The following is a 15799-nucleotide window of genomic DNA, read 5'->3' as shown; positions in this document are numbered from 1 at the left end:
TTCAAATGTGAGTTTGTGATTAAAGTACATTATTAGGTCAAGAAGAAATGGCAACAAACTGTAGACAAGTAAGTCGACAAGGGGCGAGGTGGATATGAGATAGTTTTGTATTTGATTTAAGGTTACCACCATGACATGTATGTGGTTGGCTTGAAATGAATATGAGCAGTAGACTTGAGTGTAAGCGTAAAAGCTCATACACATGAGGGACTACCAAAGCAGGCAACAGTCAAAAGTTCAGAGCCTGAGCAGCACTGTTCATGTGCAGCTGCATTCTAGAAGTGCAACATAGTCCAACAGTTAAAAAAAAGAAGTGATCCACGACCGACCCTCTTGAAACCCGCAAAACAAGTTCTCCCCCAGACTTTAGTAACAGGGTCAGGAGTCACTGTAGGACACAAGTTTGCACCTTGTCAGGCGGACACCTCTGGATGACCTGAGTGTGTGTGCAGACGTGTCCTCTCTACAAACACAGCTCCAAGTGTGAAGGGGACATTTTCACAGTTCTCAGAGTGAGTGAAGGCTGCATGCTCCAGGCAGACACCCTACACACACACACACACACCTCCTCCCCTTCCTCCTCGACAGCCCCCTCCACCTTCCTCACACCCAGCTCTCCCTCCCAGCCATAGCTAATGTGCGTTCCCTGGAAGAGGTGGATCCAGGCTTATCTCCCTCCTCCAGATCAACCAGTCTGGATGTCTGACTTCTCTCCTCTGATTCATCCATTCTGGGACAAAGAGGGAAAACATGAAGACTGTCCCGGGAGCGTCCAGAATTTGAGACAGTGGGAGTGACAAATGCAAACATGATCAAGCGTAATTACATGGAGGACTCTCTTGTTTCAATCAAAGGATTTGGACGATGTTGGCGGAATGAAAGGCAGAAAGTCCTGGACGAGTGTAATGGATTCCTGTGTTCTCACAGAAAAGGTTTGAAACGAACCTGAAAATCCAATTCAGAGAGAGTATTGTATGAAGCTGCGCCGCCGGCACGTGTAAATCAATGTGACCTGACAACGCTGCGATTCACTCACAAACAAAAGGCCCACATAAAGTTGCTTCCAACGCCGTTGACACTCGAGCATAAAAAAACGTAATACACTTACATGGGGGTAGCCTTTTCTTATGAGCTAGAAGTATGCAGTAAGTATGTTGCTCAGTGATGGGGAAATGAAAGACCAGCTCTTGTTTTTTTTATGTGATTTCAATTGAAGAATTTTCCAACATGGTTGTAGATCTGGGGCACAGAGGGGCTAGATATACTGTATATATTCACACTGTTGTGAGAAGCTGTCAAACCATTTCTGTATTTCTATTTTTGAATTATGGGATAAATTCTGTTATTTACATTAGCCAAAAATGTGCTGGTAAAAACAACTAAATTTTAACTAGGCATTAAGACACATGCCTCAACAACATGACGGGACTTTATTAAAACACTGCATGTGGCAAAATGAATAAAGCCATGCAAAAAAATGTACTGGCTCACAGGGGCATAAATAATTTTCTGCCAGAATTACCTGATAAATCCCAGCGGATTATAGGTTTTCCCCGCAGTAGTACTGCACAGCTTTAGTGATGCAATATTGTAATTCATATCAAAATGTTAAAAATGTGTTGTCGTGATTCTTAACGCGAATAACGTTTTGAATGAGGCCTCTTTTTCTTTCATCCTGGGTTTTTATCCAGCATTTACATTTGATAACGTGACTCTCAGTAGAACAAACAAAGAGACTGTAACTTTCTATATTTTAATGAACACACATGTAAGACAGCACAACAATGATGTTGTGCTTCATACAATGTTGTATGAAGCACATGTAACTTGATGAAGTCGTATTGTTGCATACTTGTATGTTAAAGTCATTGGCAGCCAAAGAAAGGCGAGGGTTCTTTCTGCTTTCTAAATCGCACAGCAGTTCTTTTCAACGCATTTTTGTGTTTTACTGTCCATGATAGCTTGGTCAGAACAATTAGACAGATAAAAAAAAGACAGATCCTCAGCTTCCAAGGAAGGTTCCTTGAAATTAGAACCAATAGGAGAGGAACGATCCTCGATTGGGATTGGGAAGAAGAAACTGGAATAGCAAGAAAAGAATGGACTTGACAGTCACAGAAGGATCCGTAAAATTCCAACCACTAAGGGAGGAGGATCCTTGGCGGCCAAGGAAGGATCTTTGAAATTGCAATGGTTTGCCTAACAACATCACACATGAACTCAAATAAAACTAGGCCCAAGGCACTACTTAGCACTAGACATTGCTTAACAGTACTGGCCAACTAAACCAGGTCAGATATCAGGAAAATCTGAGTTCATTTATTAGACCACAGGGAATATTGCTTTCCTTACAAATACATAATTGCACAATATAACGAGAGATGTTTCTATATTTGCAACTATTTCGGACACTTACTTGGGAAGAAATCTGGACATTAAAGGACGAGCGCCGCAGTGAGGCGTTGTGAAGCGCTGGCTACCACAGACCCATAGAACATCCTGCATAGCCATCTGCAGATATTGACCCCTCATGTGCATGGCAGAGGCCAGTTCTTCCACTGTGTCACACTACTTTCTCTTCTTTGTCTGCTCAGGTTTCCAACTGATTTGGGAATAAAAGAATCAGATACAAGAAAAACATTGGTAAGTTCCAGGAACTTACTAGGCTTTAAAACTAATACTTATAGAAGTCAGTTTCACCTCCATCCTATAACGTGTGGATGAACAACATGCCTTTTTCTGGAGGAGATCAGATTCTCTCTAGCTGGCAATATGGAAGAATATCATCAGACCTGGGATCCATTTATCAAGTACATTAAAAGAGACTCATAAACTCTGGCTGCTTTTTATTTATTTATTCTTAGTTTAATTTTGTTTGATTTAATCATTTTGTTGTTGTTTTGGTTTAGGCCTGGTGCTCTTTGTACGATAGTTAAATATAAAAATGCATACATAAAATATTAAAATAATAATAATAATACTTTTCAAAAACGTGAATATGTGCTGGTCTTGCTGCTTGATGTGTGTTATGGTAAATTGGAATGGCAAGGGGAGGAAGTATCTCTAGTGGTCAAGTGAGGGTGCTTCATGGTCAAGGAAGGGTCCTAGAAGTTGAAATGGAAAGGAAAGGAAGGATCCTTTATCGCCAAGTAAGGATAGTGGACGGCTAAGGAAGATTCCTTGACATTGGAAATGAAGAATCTTTAACAGTGGAGTTAAATGAAAACTGCAAGGGAAAGAAGGATGCTTAACTGCCAAAGAAGGATCTGTGAAATTGGAAGGATAATCCCAACTGGACACCTTTAGGCTGCTGCTACTGCTGTTACATGTTTTTGTATAGGATTTTCCTGGGAATGGAAGGATGCTACGGTAATGCTAGTGTATCTCCCTTCGCAGCGCAGATGCTACATTAGATCAGTGACAGTAACAAGGCTGGGATGATTCTCTGCTCATAATGTGCTTCAATAACGCCTGCCAGCATGAAACACACACCAATGCCCCAAAGGTGCCCGGGGCAAGGCCCACTCGCCCCCACGCTGCCAGGTCTGGACACCCAGGGCAGGATTTAATTGAGCGGCTTTGTCACGGGGAAACCTCGTGCACCGATGTGACAGAACAAGTCTTCTTCACCGATACGTCTCACCGGAAACACGCTCGGAATAAAAGGGTCAGATATTCAGCGTTGCGGTGGAGATTTGGCAAAGAGTCACAAGTGTGACACTGCAGACAGAATTCCTCACATGCAGACTGTTATTATGACACTTGACAGTGTTGGCTGTCAAATGGAATATTGGAATATTTAGACCGTTTAAGACGTGGGAGGCAAAACTTAAAAAGATTGTTTTTTATTTATTTATTTTTGCCTAAAGAGTCATTATGAAAGAGTTTTGTTTCTGCGTTCCTAAAGTGCCTGGAGATGTTTTGTTTGAAAGACAAAGTTATCGCTTCAAAACACAATTCTACAGTTGAAGCCATGTTGCTTTGATACTGTGGCGACAGCCTGATCGCTCATCGCATGAACCAGATTGTTTTTAGCTTTTTGCCATTTATTTTTTGTTGCGTCTCAGGCCCAAAGTCAATTTGACATATTTTGTCAGAGCAGTGTGTCGCTTCAGAAGGGAACCCTGTCTTTTCAAAAGATAGCAGTCCTGATTGTGTTGTCATGACGGATTTGGATCCAGTCACGTGTTGCCCCTGCTACATTCTGGATCATGTAATTTAGGAGGCAGCTGTCATATTGAGTTTCCCTATTGTTCACCACGTGGGCAGCAGATCCACATCTGTGTGAACACGCTGGATGATCAAACAATTCCTGCCTTATACAAACTGAAGTTTAGGTACAAAAACCATTTTAGGATTAAATGAGAACGAGAGAGGAGAAACGACCGCCTAAGAAGAAGTACGCGACACTCTACTGCCCCCATGTGGCGGCTTCTTTGTTACGAGACACATTCACTACACCGAGATAGACAAAATGGCAACAAACAAAATTTCTGATGCTAACTATATTATCTATATTAGCCTTTTAGTACTTTGACTTAGCAATAAGTGAATTGTTTGTGTTACAAGGAGAGGAGACACATTATTTATGTAGAATGAATAAATGAATAATTACTCTAGTATATGTAAACAAAATTGAAAAATAAGATAACAACGAATGTAATTGCATGTTTGTAGTTTAATGTTTGCAGACTTTGCATTGAAATAGTGCAATGCATGTTGTCTTTTTTTGTGAAAGTTAATTCACCATTTAGTATCATTTACATTCTTTTATTGACTCTATTTAAGTATACAAATACTTTTGATTTGAATATAAGAGACGGAGAGAAGAAAGATGATGCGATTGACTCTATTTAAATTTTGCGGCGAAAGCTTGCTAGAAGTGAGCGGGAAGAAAGTAAAAAAGAGAAGGTGCAGTCACACAGCAGTGAGACAGCGGCTCACGCTGTCTGTCATCTTCCTGGATGTTTCCTGTTGGCTCTTTGTTTGGTAATTTCCGAGCTCATCTGTTGATGTCACCGTGACCTTGTGCAGCTTTGAGCTGTCTCAGCAGAGCGTCTGAGCACGGCGGCTGACACAGCGCGACGTCTGCCTGTTTGGGGACAGAGGGTGTATGTAGGTCAGCCACGGGCCGCCACGCTGTGACAGGAGAGCGGTCACAGGGATTGGAGTGGACAGAAAGCCAGCATGGTGAGAGCGAGAGGGGCCCCCTCACACGTCAGCACTCATACTTCCTTATTTCCCCTCTTAAACACTGTGACATTATCAGGCCACACAGAGTTCCGTCCACACTCATTACTCTCACCTTTGCTGCTGCGGCCAAATGTGCAAAGAGAATCAGGAAACAGATATGAAGACGTCTCCTGGACCAGGTGGGTCTTTTGACTGTCTCATGTCAACGCGTTTGTGACAACACAACAGACATGACAAAGCAGTCATGGGGTAATTATTAAAACTGTTATTTTGAAGAATTCCAGCAAAAAAAAAAATCAACACTGCCCAACAACTTTATTCACCCGTAACTGTGGTATAAGCAAACATTTCCTAGTGATACAATATCTCACACTGTCACCTCGTGGTTCAGCTGTGGTAGAAAAACAGGCGTCATCTTCACAGCGGCACTGGTGGCGCTGCGGGTCAGTGGGTGCATTCGGGTCACATGTCAAACGGGAGATCATCTGTTGTAGGGGTGCATGGAGCCAGAGGCAGACTTGATGTTGGTTTTGATGCTGCTGGGCATTTTTCCTGTGCAGAAAAGTCACATGACAAAACAAAATAATGAAGACGCAAGTATTAAGAATATTGACAAGCATATTAGTTTAACAAAAACTGTAATTTGAATGCAGCCCGAAACAAATGATATTGCAGTTGGAACTTGCACTGCTGCAGTAAAAGTTGGGTTTCTTTAGTCTCCTACCTGGTTGTCCTTGCTGTTGTGGTGCCACCGGCCCCCCAATTCCTCCTTGCTGGCTTGGTCCTCCCCCCGTGGTGACCTGCTGTAATGTTGGACCTCCATTTATCATGGAACCTTGACCCGGATGCCCTGGAGCGACGGGACCAGGAGGTCTACATTTGGAGAGCCCCTTCCCAAAAGCAACTGCACCAACCAGTGCAATGGTGTCCGCAGGGTTGAAAGAAGGTTTGTTCTGTCGTAATGCTGAAAAACATAACAACGCCGATCCTGTTGTTGCATGGTATGTACACTGTACTGCCGAGTGTGTGTACATTGAATTAAGTCACTTATGGTCTGTAACTTCAGACGATTCAAAATATTTGAATGAATGCAGTACTACATACACACAATTAATTGGAAAACAAAGTGCCTCAAGTTTGTCATTTAAACTTGTGTGACATTAAGCCAGTGTTGAAAAAAATATGTTATTCCAGCTTTCCGTCAACAGCACACCAACACCACGCTAACTCGTTGTTTATGGCACCAGAAGGACGCTATAATGCTACTAAGCATCTTTAAATTGTTAACCATACATGCTACCTGTCACGCGGCCAGCCTCTACTGGAAGTGACATAGAGCTGAGTAGCTCTTCAGCACCACTTACTGGAGTGGAGGTGCAAACAAATCATACCTTGACATAACATAACATAAATTATTTTTACAAAAAATTATACTGAGGTGACTAATTTGGATAAAAGTATCTAGCAAATATTATATCAATTAAGTAAATATTTACAAATACGTATAAAATTAGGCATTTTCTTCTATATCGTATCTATATCTATTCATATATATGTGTGTGTGTGATAGATAGCTAGATAAATACTTATTATTTATTTTATTAATCATTATTATTAATCTCCGAAGAGAAATGTGTGTGTGTGTGTGTGTGTGTTCTCTAATATATATATACATATATATATAGGAACAATTAAGCACAAAAGGCTGGGGTTGTTCTCCCCTGTCATTATACATTAGTTATACCAAAAAAATTATAACCTCCTGAGTAGTTGGAGTTTTGTGAACCATCTGTGAAGTGGTGTTACTTTTTAAATAATCTCATTAATCAATAATAATCTCAAAGAAACATTTACACCTAAAATACATTATTATTGGCACAATTCTACACTTTGAAAAAAAAAAAAGTCATACCTGCACTTTCTGCATCTCTGTCGTCGCGAGGATTGTTCAGCTTTTCCAACAGATTGGAGCACAACTTGTTCAACGTCTGGATCTGTTTCTGTTGGAAACATGAGTACAAGGTTGTCTTGGTGGCCAGGAGGAAACATTGCCAGTCCATGTGAACAAGATGGTCTCAAATTGAACTTTAACACTTGAGTATATAGACAAAAATAATGATATAACAACTAATAACACACACAAAGCAACTACACATGAGACTATTTTTTCTGACTGTGACTTGAGCTAGTTTAGTCTGAAGTGGCGACAATTGTACAATCCACACTTTTCATACTGTTGACTGTTGGCAGGATCGTGGTAGCGCTGACAAGGCTGAAGTACGTGTGGTCCTGTAGGAACTAGAATATGATCTCTTCCTTCATTTGAAATCGTAATCATGTTCATATGCACTAGGAATATTAGAACTCGATACTGTAGCGATTGTAGGGATGTAACGGTATTTCATGTTTGTATGGTAATGCATTGCAGTCATATGCTCAAAAAGTACTTAAAAACATTTCGGGTGTTCTATTTCGCAGAAAAAAAATGTACGCTGACAAATGAAATGAAGCACACGAATAGACTATTCCCTGCTTCAAAATAAAGTTCTGGTGGTTCTGCAAATAAAATGTTGTATTGAATGTTGGATTTATCAACATGTATATTATATTGATATAATAATATATTATATAAAAGCCAGTCCACATCAAGCCCCACTTCAATCCAAAATGGAAGGACCAACTGTTGTGATTTAATAACACAGATGCCGTTTGAGGAGCTCAACCTGCAGCTGCTTGCAGTGTGGAAGGACACCTGCAGGACAGACCGCGATGAATTCACAAAATAAATTAGTTCCGGCTTTCTAAGGCAATGAGAAGTATCACGGTAAATACACATCTGATGGCACTACTAACCATCGGGGACTTCTCTATGGTTAACAATTTTAGCCGGTAACCATTACATCCCTAAGTGAGTGATTCACATGTTAATATAGAAAACAAAGGCGATCACACCTACTGATAGATAAATGATCAGTCTGTTCCTTTTGCCCACACTGAACTGGGACAGAGGGCTTTGGTGTACTTTGCCCCTAGTACATGGAATAGGCTGCAAAAGGACTGGAAATTAACATTAACATTAACGGTGAAGGACTTTAAAACCCAGACTGAGAGCACTTGCGAGGGCCTCCTTTAACTGATTTTTGTCTGTCATTTTGTGATATAAATATGTTTCGCTGCCTCTTGTCCAGGGCTCACTTGAAAAAAAAGGTTCTTAATCTCCCTGGTAAAATAAAGGTTAAAAAAATAAACCCAAATGATTTATGAATATATTTTAGATTTATTTAAAAAAAGATTTTGAATGAAAAAGGCATGGGAATATTATAGGATTAATCGATGAATACACAGTATTGCTTCACGTTACTTCAAGATTAGATTTGATGGCTTTTATTAGTCCTACAGTTCTTGACAGCCACTCACTTGTGCAACATCAGGACCAATCCGAGCTGCTTCTGCACTCAGCTGTTTCTCCTGCTCCTCCACCTCTGGATCAGGTTTGGTCCTCAAGTAGTCTGGAACAATCTCATGGCTGAACACAGGGACCCGCTTCTCTGTGAGTTTCTACCGAGAAGGAATAATATCAGTGGAGCCGCACACCTCCATGGGTTCAGAGAAAGCAAAACAGTGCTCACCGCTAAATCCTCGTCTCGGTCTTGAGACAGGAGTAACGGAATGATGACCTGGTTACGAAAAGACGGCGTCTTCTCATTCTTTAATAGCTTATTAATGGTATTTAGCTGCCCAGAGAGAAGTGCAAAGCTGTCCAAAACAGAAGGCCTGAAAGAAAACAAATAAATTGTTTGTGGCATCCAAAAGTCTATTGAATTATGTGTCACATATTTTGATTTTCATTTGAGCTTCCTGACTAAATTACACGCACTTTTCAGTCCACGTTGACTTAAATATTGCATTAAAATTACACAATGACATTCCATTGAATATAACACGTTTCTAATAACAACTTTCGCTATGAAAGTAACGTATTAAATGCACGTAGTCACCAGATTTACGGAAAATAGGAGATGAAACTGATGGCTGGAACTAACCATGTTAACCTCTCGTACTCATTCTCAAGCTTGAAAATGAAACTCAGAAGAGCGTTTTTGACGTGAGCCACTCGGGAAATAAGAGATTCCACTGACGCATCCAGCTGCTTCTCCTCTCTTTGCTGAGGAAAGAAAAGTAAAAATGCACATAACGTGTGAAAACACTCGCGACTAAGTCACAAAACATGATGGTCATCAAAGCGCTGGCGATAACAGTCATTGTTGTTAGCTTAGCCTTGCGACATGAGTGGCAAGTTTAAAGGCAAACACAGAGCAGTGTTTACGATACATCTATATGTACATAGCCCAACACACACCACTGGAAACCGATCACGAATCAATACAGATAAAACGTTGTTCAGGATACAATACCTGCATCTTTTTTCGATGCGCTAGCAAGACGACACAAGCCGACCTACGGAAATGCGTCAAAATCAGATATTTTCAAAGTAAAAGCACATAGCTTATGGTGTGGTCGAATGTTTCTTATGAAGAAATGTAATAATGTAATATTTAAAAGTAAAAAATATAATCATTAACAAAACAAAACGGACTCAACCTACTTCTGGGCCATCCTCGAAATAATCCTCAATAATGATATTCATTTTGGGTGAAACTTGTTTCTGACCACACTCCCTCCTCCGTCTACACATCCATTTCCCATGCGTCACTGGATTAAGAAGAAAATATAATACACGGTCACGAACGCGGGCTCATAAAGCAGAAAACACAAACCTTTATATTATGAAGTAGTTCTGAGTTGCGTGTACGGCTCTATGTACTGTATAGCGCCCCCCATCTGAGTCCTCTGAAATCTAAATTCTGCTGAAAACATCCAGCAATTTATTGCAAATGTAAAAAAATTACTGGATGAGTTGACTCAGGAAACAGTCCAGATACATCTGTGCATATGGGCTTCAATTCATTTAGAGGTGATTCTATGTTTCTTTGCTCATCAGACTGACCTGTGAGAGGCTAAGCATGGAGTCTCCTTCCTCAGCTTGATGATGCCCACAGTCTCCCCAGTGACATGAGACAGGTTTATTTTCACGTGAACAAATATAAAGAGGAAAAGCTATAGCTTTGACTTTAAGGCACAAATGACAAAGGACATCAACAGCAACATTTGCTATATTTATTGATTGAAACTGCAGCTTCACAGATTTTGCATAGAGGTTTCAGTTTAGCATTTGTTAGTTTGCTGTGACTCATGTTGTTAGCAGAAAGGCACTCAGAATTAAATTGAAATGGTGCGGCCATAACACTTTAGAAGAGGCTCTCCACATCTCCCATTTCCACGACAACTGTCTTCAGCTGGGAGAAGTATTCAATTGTCACCTGGCCATTCTCACGACCAAAACCTGTGAGGGCACAGAGGAGACCATGAAATCCTGCGGAACGCACCCCCTTCTCCAACAGAATCACTTACCAGACATCTTGTAGCCACCAAACGGGAGCTCCACTGGACCAATATTGTAGTTGTTGATGTAGCAGGTACCTGCCTCCAGGTCCGCAGCGACACGATGAGCTCTTGCGATGTCCCTGGAAGTACAGAGAGGTGTGTTTTCCATAACTCCACCAACACATAACATTTGTTCATTGACTGTTAAGAAGAAGCACTGAACCGGCCGCTTCGGTGTAATAATCTTGTTGTCTGTGAGTGGAAACTGCCATTGAAGCTTCAGTGCTCTGCTGACCTGGTGAAAACTCCAGAGGCCAAACCGTAAGTTGTATCATTGGCCCGGCGGAGAACTTCTTCTTCTGTGTCAAAGGGTAACACAGACATGACTGGGCCAAAGATCTCCTCCTTCACACAGGTCATGTCATCTCTGCAGTTGTCTGTGACGGAAAGCAAAAGTGGTGAGACGAGCGCGAGTTCAGAACTAATGACTAAACACAAGGCAGCATAAGGAATCCTACCCAGCACACAGGGGGACATGAAGTAGCCGTCTTTCAGTTTGGGATCACTTGGGACCAAAGGCTGTCCCCCACACAGAACTTTGGCTCCCTACAGGTGGCAAGCAAGAGTTAAATATTTACTAACATAAAGTATGTAGTAATATATAAGTGAAGGAGGCAACACGTCTTACACAACAAATGAACAAAGGTAAGGATAAGGACAACAAATACAGCTAACCATCACACTGGCCCTCAAGCCCACCATCTTGAGCAAAGGTTTTATCCGTTTCTTATCTTACCTCTTTCTTGGCTTGCTCCACGTACCCCAGCACTTTTTCCAGCTGGGGTTTGCTGATCAGTGCACCCATTCTAGTCCCCTCCAGAAGAGGGTCTCCCACAGGGATGGCTTTAGTCCTCTTCACCACTTCTTCCAGGAACTTGGGCATTATCTCTCTCTCGACATATACCCTGGTGCCATTGCAGCACACCTGAAGCAAAGCCAACAGACACTTTAGACGAGTCAGGCACACAACAATTTGACTGTTCCAATGGGAGCCTTAGAACACGGACCTGGCCCTGTGTGAGGAAGTTGGCCATGAGGGCTCCCTTCACTGCATTTTCCAGCTCACAGTCCTTAAATATGATCAGGGGAGACTTTCCACCCAGTTCCAGAGTCACCTGCTTCACAGACTTGGCAGACATTTCCATCACCTATAAAGGAAAACAGTGTCAGTAAAAAAAGGAGGAATTGAAGACAATCATTGAGGTTTTTTTAGGATGGGTGTGACAAAGGATGGTGGGTTGAGGTGAAGGAGGCTGACTTGTTGCGATGGAAAACACTAGGAGATATACTGTAACTGCAAATTACAATTGCTTTCTAAATTATTATTATTTAAAGAATAACTATTGTGGATTACAACACAGATATGAAGTAGACTTGACATTATGATTTATATTCACATTTGACCACTCATTGGATCAAGAATTCCAACTTTAGATGAGCTAAGTCATGAGCATGGACATATTTGGATGTCACACAAACACTTTGCGTTGCTGCATTGGTCGACCTAACACCTAAAGAGCAGCCAACGATGAAACCATCACTTGAATAATATGTTGTGATAGTTAAAATAACCAATTGTGTAATTTAAGAGCAACAGCAAAGTACCTTTTTGCCAGTTGGAACGCTGCCAGTGAATGAAACTTTGGCAACCTTGGGGTGATAACATAGCAGGGATCCAGTCTCGGCGCCACCTTGCACCACACAAAAGAGCCCATCGGGGGCCCCAGCCTCCTTGTAGATCTCAGCCAGCAGGACCGCCGTCACCGGGGTCATTGGGGAGGGCTTAAACACCATGGCGTTACCTGATGTACAAAATTAAGAATTGAAAAAGAAATGTGTTGTTTTCGTCCAACATGCTTTAGAGTTGCCACAGCAGTCTGCTCGAGGCTTGTCAACTGTTTAAGCACCGCTTGAAAGCAGCCTTTGTTCCTCGCATTCTGCAACAAGCAATCCCACTGGAGATCAAAGGCCTATCAGATAGAGCTATAAATAGAGCACGCTGTTAACTATCACTCAGAGAAAATTATATAATAGGTGGAGATGAGCAGCTTGAAGAATTCTGTGCTCTTAGTGGTTTTATAGTTCTTGTGACTTTCTCTAGAGAAGGTATGAAAAAGTTTATGGTAAAAGTGTAAAACCTCACCACAAGCCAGTGCTGGAGCAGACTTCCATGCTGCAATACCAAAGGGATAATTCCAGGCTCCGATTCCCACACACACCCCAAGTGGCTCCCTCCTGGTGTACGCAAATGTACCACCGGGAAGTTGGATATGTTGGCCTGCAAATACATACGTAGATAACACCACTTTAACAAAGAGCAAACCTAGTAAATCAGAAATCTGCATGAAAAACAACCAAATCAGACCTGCAAGAGTTCCAGCCAGTCCTGCATAGTACTCCAGGCACTGCCAGGCAAAATCAATGTCTGCTGAAGCCTCAGTGATGGACTTTCCATTGTTGATCACCTCCAGCTTTGCAATCTGGTCCCTTCTTTCCTGTTAATAAACATAACTTTTAAAATCATAAGTGAATTCTAAAAAGGCCACTTGACTCTGTGACACACATGTTTAAAGATGTTCTCCACATCTCTCACCAGCTGATGTCAGCTTCACCTTCAAAAGGTCAACAGGTAGTAAAACACTGAATGCTGAAGTCTTTTAAGGGTTCTTATCTGAAGTAATTAACAATACTATAAGTCTTAAAATGACCTCCTACTAGTGTTTTCACTTCATTCTGCTCTTGACTTAGACCAATGAAAAGAGGTCAGATGTCATTACACAACACAAAGACAACAATTCATTGTGCAACTGCAGACTAAGCCATGTCAATATTTGGGGCTGGTGCAGGTCAGGAGGGCGTGGAGCAGGTGACAATGTGTAATGAATAACGCCTGCCTTACTGGCGGTTAAGTTAGTTGGAATGCCTTACCCTAATTATCCGGGCTGCTTCCAGCAGTACTCTGGCCCGCTCCAAGCCTGCCATCTTGCCCCATTTCAAGTAGGCAGTGTGGGCACTCTCTATGGCTTCGTTCACCTCCTCCTCAACACATGGAACCATCTGACATAAAACCCGACCTGCCAGAAGACAACAGCAATGGGCGCAGTGAAAAGGGGAACGAAGAGCACCAATTCAAAATTGATAACAAACAAACAGTGAAATATGAAACATGCATGTATCTAAGGAAATGCATTTACTTATGATACAATCATTAATTTGTCGCTCCACTACTTAGGGTCAGGGGTCAGTAACCTTTGACATTTGCTCGGCACTAAAAGCCTGAGACATGCTGGACTGGTCACCAAACACACAACCACATTCACAGTCTTTATAACATGTTTGATTCATATTAGCGTAACTGTAAAATTACTTTATTCTAAGTGATTTAATAGCAATTGAACTACAACGTATTTCAAATCACAAAATGTATGTTTCCACACATTTTTATTTGTCTGTACTACCTAAATAGCGAAATGCATTGTGCCTCAAAAATGTCCTGAAGATGAATGTGTGTCGCCACCTACCGATGCTATTTTTAAAAGCTACTTGAATGTCACATGCAGCCTCCTCCTATCTGCTCGCGTGTTGCAAGCATGGATGATGATCGAGCTTTCCTTGTGAATCATATTGCTACGACCAACATTTGTAGGAGATACCTACAACTGTAGTCAAAATAATTTCCCTCATATTTAAGTACGAATGAAGAAAATCTGACAGACTTTAATTCAGCTCACGAACTATTGAAATCCATTCTTTCCATTACCATAAACAGTGGTTATTATGGCAATCTATCAGGAGGCATAACTGGAACAAGACATTGTTGCTCAAAGTATATGAAATAAATGCGCAACAGCAATTTTCTCATCTAATTTCTAGAATAGTGCTGCTATCAAACTCAGGTTACGTAACACACCCACTCGGTCGCTGTTACGGAGTTAAATTTCATGCAATCGCGTCAATCACTGCCACAGAATGCATCTGCAAAGTCAAAAAGAGAGTCCAAAATATACCAGTAGCAGGCTCGAACACAGGCTCGGCGTTCTTGTTGTGACTCGACTTCACTCGCTTTCCGCCCCAGAAGTTCAGCGCGTCGGTGACCACCACTGTGCCCGTCGATGCTGCGGCCATTGTGTCGAGGATAGACTGAGACATGTTTGAGTCTTTTTAATACCTGCAGAGATTTGCTTTAATTACTTTTTGAACAACAGGATGCGCTTGTCCCGGGCTGCAAAACGCTGTCAAGTGCGCGCTAGTCGTTAGCCAGCGTGTGGTTAAGCTAACTGACGTGCTTGTTTTTGTTTCTTAAAACGCCTCTTACCAGTGTCGCGGTGACGTTCACGGTCCTGCTGGCTCGATGGTCACTGCTAAAGATCCAGCCCAGACCAAGAACGGGTCACAATAGTGAGGACACACCTCCACATGCCCACTCTTTATCACGTCACGCCTCCTTCCGTAAAAAAATACAATAAAATCACAGTAGGTATTGGTCGGAAATGTATGCTTTGGTCCATTTATTGGTTGCTACATACATCAGCATTGTATTAGTCAGTGCGTCATTGAATGCATCATGTAAATACACCGTCATACTGGTAACATCCAGAAGGAGGGTCACGGAGGGTCATTCTCTGTCTGTGACACAGGCGGCTGAATGTGTGGAGCAGAGCAACATCTCCTGAGGGAGCGAGCGCAGGAAGTCCATCCACGTCTGCGAGCTGTTCTCCTTCTACTCCAGGTCTCAATCCAGCATTTCAACAACCTTGAACTTGTCTTTTCATCATGCGTTTCACAATTAGTTCTGCTCTAAATGATAGCTGTTATGCAATTATTTATTCTCTTCCCAAAACAAACCAGAAGCACAGGGAGCTGGAGAGCAGCCCAAATGCCTCTCCCACTTTTGGTTCAATAACTTGGAGACTAAACGGTTGCATAAGTGCGAACAGTCGAACATCTAATACCAGTTTGTTTTCACACAGATGCGGTTTCAAAATGTTATTAAGTTGAGGATAAGCTCGATCAACAGCTGATCTTAATAAGCATCACATGATTCACAATCCTGCTTTCATTAAAAACACAACCAGGATAAATTCCAAATATGTCAGTTAAA

The 15799-nt window shown here is 41.7% G+C and overlaps 2 protein-coding genes across 3 annotated transcripts; both read right to left on the bottom strand.

Moving 5' to 3' along the window:
• Positions 1 to 4812: 4812 nt before the first annotated feature.
• On the bottom strand, positions 4813 to 9960 carry med8 (mediator complex subunit 8). Of its 2 annotated transcripts, XM_053887173.1 has the most exons (8): positions 9800 to 9954; positions 9609 to 9651; positions 9237 to 9358; positions 8823 to 8967; positions 8611 to 8751; positions 7106 to 7193; positions 5918 to 6157; positions 4816 to 5745 (listed from the first exon to the last, which is right to left on the bottom strand). In XM_053887173.1, the coding sequence occupies exons 1-8, from the start codon at positions 9808 to 9810 to the stop codon at positions 5675 to 5677; spliced, it is 861 nt and encodes a 286-aa protein (XP_053743148.1). In that variant the 5' UTR covers positions 9811 to 9954; the 3' UTR covers positions 4816 to 5674. The 2 variants fall into 2 exon arrangements, with proteins under 2 accessions (XP_053743137.1, XP_053743148.1); XM_053887162.1 differs by lacking the exon at positions 9609 to 9651 and having other exon boundaries at positions 4813 to 5745; positions 9800 to 9960.
• Positions 9961 to 10357: 397 nt separating this feature from the next.
• Positions 10358 to 15159, bottom strand: aldh9a1a.1 (aldehyde dehydrogenase 9 family, member A1a, tandem duplicate 1). The gene is made up of 12 exons (XM_053878452.1): positions 15014 to 15159; positions 14706 to 14866; positions 13627 to 13772; positions 13064 to 13193; positions 12842 to 12976; positions 12304 to 12500; positions 11706 to 11846; positions 11435 to 11623; positions 11157 to 11244; positions 10934 to 11075; positions 10666 to 10778; positions 10358 to 10597 (listed from the first exon to the last, which is right to left on the bottom strand). Exons 2-12 carry the CDS (start codon positions 14845 to 14847, stop codon positions 10503 to 10505), a joined length of 1518 nt encoding a protein of 505 aa, XP_053734427.1. The 5' UTR covers positions 14848 to 14866; positions 15014 to 15159; the 3' UTR covers positions 10358 to 10502.
• Positions 15160 to 15799: the final 640 nt, after the last annotated feature.

Source organism: Synchiropus splendidus, chromosome 1 (assembly GCF_027744825.2).
Source record: "Synchiropus splendidus isolate RoL2022-P1 chromosome 1, RoL_Sspl_1.0, whole genome shotgun sequence".
Taxonomy (NCBI): Eukaryota; Metazoa; Chordata; class Actinopteri; order Syngnathiformes; family Callionymidae; genus Synchiropus; species Synchiropus splendidus.
Note: the sequence above shows the minus strand (reverse complement) of the source record. Positions and strands in the feature narration are given on the sequence as shown.

What these genes read in the sequence shown, in the direction of transcription:
- aldh9a1a.1 (XM_053878452.1), bottom strand. Translation starts at nt 14,847, where the DNA reads ATGTCTCAGTCTATCCTCGACACAATGGCCGCAGCATCGACGGGCACA. An exon ending in ACTGGCTGGAACTCTTGCAG is followed by an intron (nt 12,977 to 13,063) that starts GTCTGATTTGGT and finishes ATGTATTTGCAG; the next exon opens with GCCAACATATCCAACTTCCC. An exon ending in GCGTTCCAACTGGCAAAAAG is followed by an intron (nt 11,847 to 12,303) that starts GTACTTTGCTGT and finishes TTTCCTTTATAG; the next exon opens with GTGATGGAAATGTCTGCCAA.
- med8 (XM_053887162.1), bottom strand. Translation starts at nt 9,889, where the DNA reads ATGTGTAGACGGAGGAGGGAGTGTGGTCAGAAACAAGTTTCACCCAAA. An exon ending in GAGTACGAGAGGTTAACATG is followed by an intron (nt 8,968 to 9,236) that starts GTTAGTTCCAGC and finishes GTTTTCTTTCAG; the next exon opens with GCCTTCTGTTTTGGACAGCT. An exon ending in ACAACAGCAAGGACAACCAG is followed by an intron (nt 5,746 to 5,917) that starts GTAGGAGACTAA and finishes TTTTCTGCACAG; the next exon opens with GAAAAATGCCCAGCAGCATC.